A 12,263-nucleotide genomic window follows, 5' to 3' on the forward strand; every position below is an offset into this window, starting at 1 on the left:
TCTAATATATAAACACTTCATGATTGTGATCATATAAAATGGTATGCCATCTAGTCTGTCTGTGTTAATCAAATGATGGATTGAAACAATTTTTGTCACCATCCAGTAATTAATTTAATAGTGGATAGTCTTACCTGAACATTTATTATTACTATGCAAAGAGAAGCTACTTTGTTTACTTGTCAAATCTCATAACACTGAAGTCATCACAAAGATTTATATGTAGACCAAAGACTATACCCAATTACCACTTTGTCTTTAAAAATCCTAACTGCATATCTTTTCTCTATTAAATAAATTACGCAGTTCACATTTCTGAAGATGACATATGTAATTAGCAGCAATGCAAATTTAATATAAAATCTTAAACACATAACACAGACATTCATAACTGCAAATAAAAAATAAATAATGAAATTTACCACCATGTTGCTAAAAAAAAAAAAATAAATAAATAAAGGTTTGAATTAGCTTATTTACAATGTAGAAACGAATGTTAATTTTTTGCTGTAATTCCTGTACAAGGTCTTTGTACTAACATCTCAAGAGAACACTGACCAATAATTTGATTGAAAAACATGCCATACAACAACAACAAAACAACTACAGTTAATGAAAATTAACTGGAAGATTTGATGTGGCCATTAATAAAATGCCTTTGGACTTTGTTCTTCCTATATTGCAGAAATTTTAGAACACCCTATACAGGGACCCACATCAGTTATGATATTGATGTTAATGGCTATGGCTAATAAATCAACTGGAGTGAAACCTCAGAAACTAGACAGTTTTTGATACAAAATTTTGGTGTGGACAAGATTCAGATGTTTCCAAGAGTATTTTACCATTCATACCCAAGGACTTGTTAAGAGGTTAAAAAGAACAAAGTTTTCTCTCCAAAATTCTGAAATCAAGCAGGTTTATAGGACAGTTAAATACAAAGTCATTCTGAAGTATTGGTGAACTCCAAAACATTTTCTTGTAGTAATAACTGGTGCCAAGTCCTACTGAAAGGTCCAGTGGGTAAAATTTTGGATCCATAGATCAAGATAGACCTTTGGAATCTATTAAGCTTCAGAATTAATTTCAATGACGTGGCATAAAAGACTAGCAGAGTAGAGCAAATTGTAAAGATTCTAGCTCAGATCATCGCAGGGCATTCCTCTAAACAAAATAGGCCAAAAAATAACAAATCAACAGAGGAAATGTTTTTTACCAAATCCAGTCATTCTGCTTGTGCAGAATCTGATACACAGAGAACAGCTTTTATCAGCAGAGGATTTGACAATCACTCTTTCAACAGCATGCATCTTTTGAGTTGCACTGCCTTCCGAGCACCAATCACCTCCTAAACTTGATGGATTTTATTTGTGCACACATTGAAATTCCAAATGTCTCAGGCCAATTTTTCTCTATGGAGGTGTGATTTATCAAATTCCATGCCTCAAATTGCTGGTTCTTTTTTGGAGTGCTGCAGTGACAGATAACCATTCCTGGTAAGGTCCTGATTAGAGCCAATCCAACAGCTTCTTTTAACTGCCTACTGAATCAATAGCTTATTGATAACCTGGCTTTTTAACAACTAAAGATATCAGTTTGATTGCTTACAGTGGTAAGCACTTGCTTCATTTCTATTTTCAATAAAATGAGAATTTAAAAATGAACACAGTTTTAACATAGGGCACAGAGAAAAACCTACTCTACATATCATACAAAAAAGAAGAGAACATAAGTTCACTTTAACACATTCGCTGCCACCTAAATGTGAGAGAACTCGTTCAATGTGCAGAAATTTTCAGAATGTTGAAAAAACAACATTTCGACAACACCAGTATTCCAAAAATTCATATATAATTGGTTGAAAATTAAAAGTTTAGATTTCATTGCTAAAAAAAAAAAAACCACTCTTGTGCTGAGCTGTAAATCAGAACAAATCTTAAAATTTTATAAAAAGTTTATTAACATCAAATAACAAGCTGTTGTTGTTATTTGGTTTTTAGGAGCATTAGCATTAACTAAGGCCATATTGCTCTGGGGATATGCGGTGGTCATTCCCTGACCTTTCCGTATTTGGTGGCTCATGGGCTCGAACCCCGGTCTAATCAAGAAGCGTGTGCTACACACTGCTGCTCCTGCCCACCTGGCTACGGAGGTGCCATCAGCACAAGCAAAAAACAAATAAAACTGTGCCAAGTCTATAGACAAAAGCCAAGCATTACTGCAAAGCATTCAATCAGTGTGCCAATACTGAGTAGTTGTTAATTTTTATGTTGATGGCACTTGCCAGATGGCTGCTTAAGAAATGACTGCTTTTATGCATTACGACACATCACTTGGGTGCATTTTGAATGCAGTTGTGTATTGTGGCACATCACTCCTGGTGGTGTTTTATGCATATATGTATAAAGGCAGCAAATGTGTTAAACACAAAGACAGAACATAAGATGAAAAAAGGCCTCTGATATAGCTGGAGCAACCAGTTGGACTGCTTCAAACTTTTAACTAGCATTCATTCTAAGGTTGGCAATATAAACAAGCACTGCAGAAAAATGAAAGTAGCATCTTTTATTTATATAAAATGTTTCATAAAGGAAAAATATATTGACTGATATATTAAACAATGTTTACATTAAGACCTGCTATGTTTCTGCATGCATTAATTTTGATATTAAGCAAATTGGGCAATACAGAAAGTAAAATACTATGCAGTCAGAAAAATTTAAGCATTAATAAAATTCCTTTTTAATAGGCATTTCATAAAGAATAATCCAGACTAGGCCAATGTGGCTCATTAAAACGTTTTTTAAAATAATTTTTAATTCCCCTAAAAACAAAATTTGCATACCCATCCATATTTCTCTGTTTTAAAATTTCTTTGGCTTTTTCATACTCCTTTTCCCTTTCAACTCTACGTTGATCTCTTTGTTGTCTCTGTAATCATAAAAATATGCAACTTATATTTAACTGAAATTTAAATATAAAAGTGTTCATACACTTCCCAGTAAAAAATAATCTAAAAAATTATTTTAACAAAACAATTACTTTTATTTTAAATAATTTCTCATGGATGTAAATATGTACGTCCATGAGATTCAACATTCAATAAAATGAAAGAAACTGCATAACAAAGGATGCAGAGAATAGTAATCCTTTTAATTTCCTATTTTAGACAACACATGATAATAAATGGAACATTTCTGACCATCATGATAGGTGCCATCAATGTTATAAGCTTAAAGGGCAAGAAGTGGACTTATCAGAAATATGTAGGTCAATTATTAGTCTTCCACAATGATGACATTGTGGAAGAATAAACATGTTTACATATCGGCACTGGAAAAGAACATAACCGAAAAAAAAAATTTAAAAGTGCAATGTTATAAACATTGATGAAGCATTGCCTCAATGGTTCGCTACACAAAGAAGTGTTGGATTTTCAATAGATTGTTCAATCTTGAAGGCACAAGTGGAAAAACTTGCTAAACAATTTGGGTGCAATGATTTTGTATGTAACAACAGTTGGCTGGATTGATTTAAAAACCAAATACAAGCATATTAATACAAATAATATGTAGGTATATACTTATATTATTTTTTTCTCTCTTAATATTTCTTTTGTTTTTTGAATCTATCTATTTAACTTATTGAGAATTAAAAAAAAATAGGAGGTAGATTTAAATCATCACTGATGTAGTGAGTAATGGTTATAACGAGGAAATTTTGTTGGTCCCTTGATGCTCATTATAACCAAGTTTGACTGTGTATAAAAAGGGAAATAAAGCTAACGTGAATGAGGCCCACTTCTTTCACGTGTTTTTAAACTTGGTAGTATTTTGACACTAAAAATAAAATGGCTAATGAGGAATGTATTTTATCCATGAATTAAAATGTATATTACTCTCTAACATTAGTCAGAAATTTGTTATGCCCACTAGATTAATTCCATTTCATTTTACGTGTAGTCCTGTTAGAAAAACTGATATCCTAACCTAGGAACGGCTTAGGATCCTAAGCTAATTCTATGACAAAATATAATCAGATTTCTACGGGAATGTAATATAATAGAAAAATTATTCGCCATAGATAAACTGAATGTTTAATGTAATGTAATGTAATAAAAACCTTACCTTTTCAGATTTTTTTTTTAAGTTGGCATCATCATCATCAAATTTGCCTTTTTCTTCTGGTTTGGGAGAGCCATCTTCATTGATTACTTCTTCTCTTTCATTTGTATCCATTTCTTCACTTTCCTGCCATTTTGAAAGCTTTTGTAGTGAATGTTGTAATTCTTGATGTGGATGTATTTTTGACTCCTGCTGCTGCTGCTGCTCTGAAGTTTCTATTGTATGTTTTAACTTGGAATGAAGTAAGGTGTTCATCCTAGTCAGTGGATATTGAAGCAGTAAGGAATGTAGCTGATTCTCTGGATAGTTAAGAGCAGTTACAGCTTGCCTGTATGAACTAAAAATAAATAATTCCTTAATAAAGTTAATGCTTTAATATGTGCATATAAAAACTTATCTTTTAGGTTAATTAAAATTCACAGCCATGTTAAATAAAATAATTTACTGATACGATAGATGCCAAAAAGTGGAATTACTTCTGTAAATTCTCTTAAACAAAAATTGTGGGAGAGGGATATTGGAAGAACAATAAAAGTTCAAAATACTGAAAAATAAGCATACATATCTTTCAAAACTTAACATATAATAAATAAAGTTTATCATATCAAATTTACATATATTTTGATACAAAATTCTCTACAAATTTCTTTATATCACATATTATGTATACGTAATTTAATCAGAATTTCTGTCTTAAAATACCAGTCCTCCAAGTCATTATCATTCTGAAATTGGCATAACAAACTGGGGGGGGGGGATTCAAAAAAGATTTATAGTCACCCAGAAGTAGTTGAAATAGAAATACGAAACTTATTTTGTTTGATACTTTGAAATCACTATAGCAACCACACAAATCTTGGTTTCAATCTGACAATTCATTTTTTTCTTTGCAGTGTTGAATGAAGTGTCACAATGGATGAAGTGGAATACAAATCAGTGATTCGGTTTCTCTTTCTGCAAAAGGGAAAACACCCAAAACAATCCAGGAAGAAATGGTCACCATTTATGGAGAAAATTGCCCAGGTTACAGTGTTGTTGCACATTAGTATAAACAATTCAAACATGGAAGAACTTCGGCAAATGATGAACTCTCAGGACACAGAGCAACTGCTGAAACAGAAGAGTGTTACAAAAATTGAAACATTAAACCTGGATAACTGCCACATTCGCATCAAAGAACCAGCTGCAGAGCTTCAAATTAGTGTAGAGTCTGTGACGAACATCATCCATCAACAGTTGCATATGAGTAAAGCATCTCTTAGATGTGTTTCCAGACTTCTGACACCTTACTAGAAGAAGGAAAGGGCACAATGTGCACATGAAATGTTGTCAATATACCAGGAAAAGCAAAAGGAGTTTTTTCATGGCTATTCACCATGGATGAAACTTGAATCCATTACTATGATCCTGAAACTACACAAATACCAAAACAATTGAAGCATGCAGAATCAAAAAAAAAGGAAAAAGTGCAACCAAGTGCTGGCAGGGTAATGCTATCACAATTATTTGGGATCAGCATGGTGTAATACTAACATATTACCTTCAAAAGGGCTGTACTGTGATGGCAAAGTATCATTCCAATCTCCTCTTAAAGCTATGACCTCCTATAAAAGAAAAAAGATGGTGAACACTGTGAAAGGTGTGTGTCTACTCCTCAATATGCGCCTCCGTAGCCAGGTGGGCAGGAGCAGCAGTGCGTAGCACACGCTCCTTGATTAGATCGGGGTTCGAGCCTGTGACCACCAAATACGGAGGATGCGGAAAGGTCAGGGATGACCACTGCATATCCCCGGAGCAATATGGCCTTAATTGCTAATGCTCCTAAAAACCAAATAATAACAACTCCTCAATAATGCCCCTGTGTATTCCTTGCATGCTACAGTGAGGTGTGCCCACAAATGTGAGTTTGAAATATTGCAGCATCTTGCTTATTCCCCTGACCTTGCACCCTCCTTTCTTTGTGGAAAACACTTTGCTATTGATGATGAGATAATTTTTGCTGCTGAGTTGTGGTTTGAAGGATGGTAAGATTACTTCTACAAAGCTGGCCTGCAGAAGTGTATTGAGAGATGGCAAAAATGTTTCATTTTGTTTGGTGACTACGTTGAAAAAGTATAATACATGGTTTGTTCCAACCTTCTGGATGAATACAAATCTTTTTTAAACCTCCTCCCCCCCATATATTCACTGTTTGTGGCAAACCTTCCTGGTATAAGAATGTTTCTTATACCTGCTGCTTGACAGCAGAAATTCTTTTTTTGTTCTTCTTCTTTATCCTCTTTGTAAACCTCTGAATTCTTGAATTGACTGAAAAATAAACTTGGTCAGTAAAGGTTGTGCTCACAATCCTTGTAAATATTCATCCAATCAATGAATTCCTGCTCAGTCATCTTATCAGGTAAACACTAGGCTCAATTCTTGAAACTCCTTTTATTTCTGCAGCTCATTCTAACTTTTTTAAAACAATATTTGATGCACTATTCACTAATGAGAAAGAGGTATCCATTTTTCAGGTGCACCATCAATTGAGACTATACTGTGCCATTGTGTGTGTGTGTGTGTGTGTGTGTGTGTGTGTGTGTGTGTGTGTGTGTGTGTGTGTGTGTGTGTGTGTGTGTGTGTGTGTGTGTGTGTTTCACAGGCTAATTGGCATGCTATATGGGCTGAAAAACCCAGAATAACTCTTGGCATGGCATGTGGGTTAATTAAATTTGCTACCTAAAATCAGCTAACTACACATGTGATTGAAAATTCCTGGGGTTTTTAATGGAATTCACACTTGCCTCTCCAAAGAAGTGATGAAGCAACTGCAGTGTCACAGGTGACATAGAGAGCATCTAGAATCAATAGTTTTTGACAATTTCCCATAAACTGCCAAAAAACAGATCTATAAACATTTATTAAAATCATTAATAAATGTTTATAGATCTGTAAAGGTAAAAAGCCTAAAATGGATTTTATAATTTCCCAATCAAGGGCATTAAGAAAATAACTATATAGTGTTTTCAGGCAGAAAAATTAATTTATATTCTGAAAATTTCACCTTGGATGAGCTAAGCAGCAGTGCAATTTTCTCCTTTCTTTGTGAAAACATACATTCCAATTTTGGGAAATCAGAAAACTTGTAATATAGATCTTCTTTTGGCCAGAATGTAATTCTGGAACATTAATTCCAAATTAATAATAATAGGTGATTAATGCATATCATTGTGTAATTTTTACATTGATGCAATGTAAAAATTACACAATGTGATACGCAATTTTTTAATTCCATGATCATTTTTTCAGTATGGAAAAAAAAATAATAATTCTTTTAATTTTATGGCATTTTTAGTGGTTTTAAAAGAGTAAAATGATGCTATACTGCATAGAATAAAAATGTATTATTTTTATTCTATGCAGTATAGAATAAAAATGTATTATTTTTATTCTATGTTTTTGCTATACTTAGTCCAGTGTTACTCTGATCACAGTTATAAAGGGAACCAGACTTCTGCTGCACAACAATGTGCAGCAGAAGTCTGGTTCTTCATGATAGATACCTATCTGGATAACCTATAAATTTCTTAAAGCTGTCAGCTTAAGTTACACATGAAGGCAACTCATTCCAAAAATTAACACTCTCTGGTTAAAGGGAAACTAACTTCTATAATACAATCTATATCTCTTTCCCCTCAGTTTGAATTTATGCTCTCTAGTTCTAATGCCATTTAGCAACTTTAAAGTCAACTTCTTTTTCAAGAAAATTTTCCAGAAACTCACCTTTTTTATATTGATTGGATTATTAGGTTGGACTACGAGATTGTTATTTGTATGTCTCTGTACCCTCACCATAATAAAATTCAGTTTGTAGTCTGATTGAAGACAAAATTATCAATCCCTCCCTATTAGGAGTGCTCAAGTATCCTGGTGGGGAAGGAGGATTGATTTTATCTACCATTCTGAAACAAGATAGCCACCATTTTTTAAAGTATTACCTATTTATAACTCATCTGTTTACAGCCTGATCTAGAACCTGATTCACTAAGAGAAATTTCCATTTCTGAATCTTTGTTATCCATAATTTTCTTATGAAAAATCAATGTGATATAAAAGTAACTACAATAACTGCTCTCAAAAGAGGGTTTTTTTGGGGGGGGAGCTTTTGAAAACTTTCTAAAAATATGTATGCTCCTACTATGTAATATTAATGCAGAATGATAATGCTGCAACTTCTTCTCTCTTTAATTTAATTATGAGAAATGTTTTCAGAAACCTCTAGTTGAATATAAGTAATCTTTATTAAACAACAATAATACAATTAAAAATTTATATTTCTTATTAGAAGAAAATCATATTAGAAAATAAGCAACATTCAGTATTAAACTACTTAAAATAGTGCTTGTAATAATACTTTAAAAAATATACATAACAGCTTTCATTATATAATTTTTCAAAAGTTACTAACCTCACAGGGCCATCACCAAGGTGCAACTGAATTACACATCCAGATTTGCCTAATCTTTCAAGAACAGCTGCCACAACAAGGCCAATGGTGCAATCTACAACCATATATTTTCCGCCAGACATTACATTACAAACTGTCAACATCTGTGCAAGAGAATCTATTCGTAAATTACTGAAAGCAACATTCTGATATTAGAAAGATAAAATAAGCATAAAAGTGTTACATAATGTTTTTAACATATTACTAGTCATTTTGTAATTGTAGTTACAGCTAACCTTAAAGTTAATGTTGCTATATACCAATACTATCACTGAGACAAAAGAGCAAACTAGCCTTCTAAAGGCATAAATGTCAAACAACAACAACAACAAAAAAAAAACAACATACTAGAATGGAAATGTTCTAGTATGTATTATAGGGATGTGAATGAATTTAAGTTGAAATTTAAAAATTAAAAATTGATTAAAAGCTGTTTTATATTTAAGTAATTTAAGATTTACACATGAAAGAAATTGTCCTTACTAAACAAGAGTAATGACAAAGTCCTTGAACATTTGTAACTCCAAAACAGAAAGGCTATACATCAAAATTTTCATAAAGTCAAAATTGTCAATCTGTCTATATGATATTGTTTTATTTTATGTTTGAAGTTTACAATTTATAATTCAAGACAAGCTGATTAGCTTACTGAGTTAGGACAAAAGTTTAAAACAAATAAGCCTATCTTACCATATCCTTTGTGGTCCTTGAGAATAATATATTTCTACTAACAGCCGGGTAGTAGGCTGAAATATATGTATATAATTCATATACTTCTTTTGTTTTTTCTTCAGATATTTCGCCTGAGAATAGAGGGTTTTCTCTTTGAATGTTGTACTGTTCTCAACAAGACTTTCAATAATTTGCTACAGAAAACCAAAATTATTTTTTGAAATTTTAACAATTTAGATATAGCGATTATATAGTAATCATGGCAGAAAGTAAAGAACGATTATAGATTACAATACAAACAGTAAGAAAAGCAATATTTAGAAAAAAAAAAAAAATACAAGTGGAAGTTACGAAAAATGGAACTTTAAAAATTTAATAATAACAATAAGAATATTACAAATTTTAATAATTACAAAAATTCTATGGACTGCATGGAAGATAAGGGTATATTACACTTAGAACTCTTATATGGAGAATGTTATATACTATGTTATATTATATGTGTTATGTTATATCCTTTACTGACTAGTTCTAACTCTTATTCAGTGTTCAGCTTATACATACATTATTTTAATATTAATTTATCATTCATATATTTTAACATTTTATTAACTATCCTGCACTCATCATCACAGTTCCAGTCAAAACAAAAATAAAAAAAAAATAACATACAGAAAAGGCTACTGTTACCACAAGTAAACGTTTCTAATTAAATTCTCAACAGGTGAAAGCGAAACATATTTCAGAGTACATATGTCCTTGTTAATTTGAAGTTCAAGGGACCAAAATATGTTCATTTAAATTTAAACAGGTTTAAAGTATTTGAAAAGGATAAATGTCAGTATTAATCAAAACTTTTCATCAGATACATTATTATAGACTCTATACAGGGTGTCTCAAAAATATTGGTACAAACGTTTAGGGGAGGTAGGTAACATCTAAAGGAATGTGAATCGCATAGGAACCCATAACCGGAAATGTCACGGGGGAAAGCAGTAGCAGAGGCACAAGAAGCAGAAATGACACAAGACAGTAATTAGTGGCAAACATTTATTTGACATAATATTAACAATGGAGTATGAGATCGATGCATTTCATGATGTTACAACAGATGCTCGAAGGTTCCACCATGAAACGAACGTGATGCATGCGTGACACCGACGCAGCATGGATTGGCGGACATGGTCAAACACACCTGGAATTTCTTTGACAATAGCAGCAGCGCAGACGAGTCTCACCACGAAATCCATTTCCGTCTCCACAGGCGATTCATACACGATAGATTTGAGGGCCCCCCCACAGAAAGAAATCAAGGCTCGATAAATCAGGTGAGCGTGAGGGCCAGGCAATAGGTCCACCATGGCCAACCCATTGATGCCCAAAATACCTCTTCAAATGGTCACGAACACACCTTTCATAATGGGCAGGCGCCCCGTCATGTTGAAACCAAATGTTGCATCTCACATTTGCTGGAACATCGTCAAATAACCCTGGTAGAACTTGTTCAAGAAAGGTCCGATGTTTAGCAGAGTTCATGCGGGATGGTAACAGGTATAGGCCGACTAAGCAGTCACCGACCATACCTGCCCACACATTTATTGCAAAGCAATGTTGTGCCGCATGGGGGTGCACACCGTGTGGGCCCTCTGCTAATCCATACACTAGGGTGCATGTCTGCCGGCTCACAGTTCGTATATCGATGCATGCTCTTCGTGCAGCAACTACTGCTTGAATGAGTAAACCAGAAACTTTCCCTCTCGCGAACTGATGAACAGCGCTGTCTACCAACTTAGGGTGACATTTCCGGTTATGGGTTCCTATGCGATTCACATTCCTTTAGATGTTACTTACCTCCCCTAAAATCATATTTTACCTACCTCCCCTAAACGTTTGTACCAATATTTTTGACACCCTGTATATACTCAATGGAATTTTCACAATCCTTTCCTTTAAAACATTAAGAATGTCTCAATTTCATTGTGACAGATGTTTGTGAATTGTAAATGATTAATACGTTAATTTAGTCACTATGAGAAAGATAACAATTGTACTGTGGAGAAATTCAATCAATTTCTTGCATGTAATAACAAAGACTGCTGTTTTGTTTTACCTCCATAACAGTGATGTGGCCTAATGTACACAACATTATTTATTACACATAATTTTACATATCTGCTAAAGAGAGTATCCATATTTTGGAATATTATTTTCTGTTTAATATTTGTAATCCATGAAAAAAGGATGACATTTCTCTCTCTTTTAGTACTACAGTAGACTATCAAAATAACAGCACCCAAATAACTGCACATTGCGATCGGATGTATACATACAGTGCAGATGTCTTGCAGTGCTGAAAAAAAGAAAACGGCAATTCACGTGATCACTGTATTTGTTTGCATTGCCATTTTGAAAGTGAATTCTGTACTGATATCACGAATTATATCGCTGTTTTACATTTATTTTAAAATACCCCCCCCCCCTCACTATGGCTCCCGAAGTTAATAAATCTCATACAGAGAAGAACATTAAAGCTTAGTGACAAACTTGATATAAACTATTAAATTTGGATCACCCGGAAAGTTAATTCATATACCCACGTGTATTATGTCTGTAAATTGCACATGTTCTCTGCTCGATTTGCCTGTTTTGTTGGATGAAAACCCCCAGTTTCTGGGGAAATAACCTTGCTATCTACGCCCGAGACCCATTAACTCAGCCACAGAGTTAAAAAAAAAAAAAAAAAGCCCATAAAAGTTCCTTGCATCCTCGACGAGATTTGAACCTGGGCCTTTTCCACCCAGTGTGGGGAGGACAGTGACAATACCACTGTGGTACCGCACAGACTAAACTTGATATGATAAAGAATATAGAACGTAAGCAGAAGTGTATTAATGGTAGAATGTAACATTGGATCGTCTACATGTTTATGTTTTTTTTTTTTTTTTTTTTTTCAGTTAATAAAATTGCATTCTTAATCTCTC

The 12,263-nt window shown here is 33.4% G+C and overlaps 1 protein-coding gene across 2 annotated transcripts in view; it reads right to left on the reverse strand.

The window, feature by feature from the left end:
- The window catches only part of Trmt6 (tRNA methyltransferase 6 non-catalytic subunit), a 52,881-nt gene that overhangs the window by 13,708 nt on the left and 26,910 nt on the right, over positions 1-12,263 (reverse strand). For both annotated transcript variants that reach the window (XM_090375613.1, XM_090375614.1), the window contains exons 4-7: positions 9,301-9,476; positions 8,572-8,742; positions 4,128-4,461; positions 2,846-2,931 (exon numbers count right to left, since the gene is read on the reverse strand). In XM_090375613.1, coding sequence (XP_090231739.1) covers positions 2,846-2,931; positions 4,128-4,461; positions 8,572-8,742; positions 9,301-9,476 — 767 coding nt within the window. The remainder of the gene's footprint in view (positions 1-2,845; positions 2,932-4,127; positions 4,462-8,571; positions 8,743-9,300; positions 9,477-12,263) is intronic.

Source organism: Mastigoproctus giganteus, chromosome 6, assembly GCF_048544385.1.
Source record: "Mastigoproctus giganteus isolate SK-2022 chromosome 6, ASM4854438v1, whole genome shotgun sequence".
NCBI classification, from domain to species: domain Eukaryota; kingdom Metazoa; phylum Arthropoda; class Arachnida; order Uropygi; family Thelyphonidae; genus Mastigoproctus; species Mastigoproctus giganteus.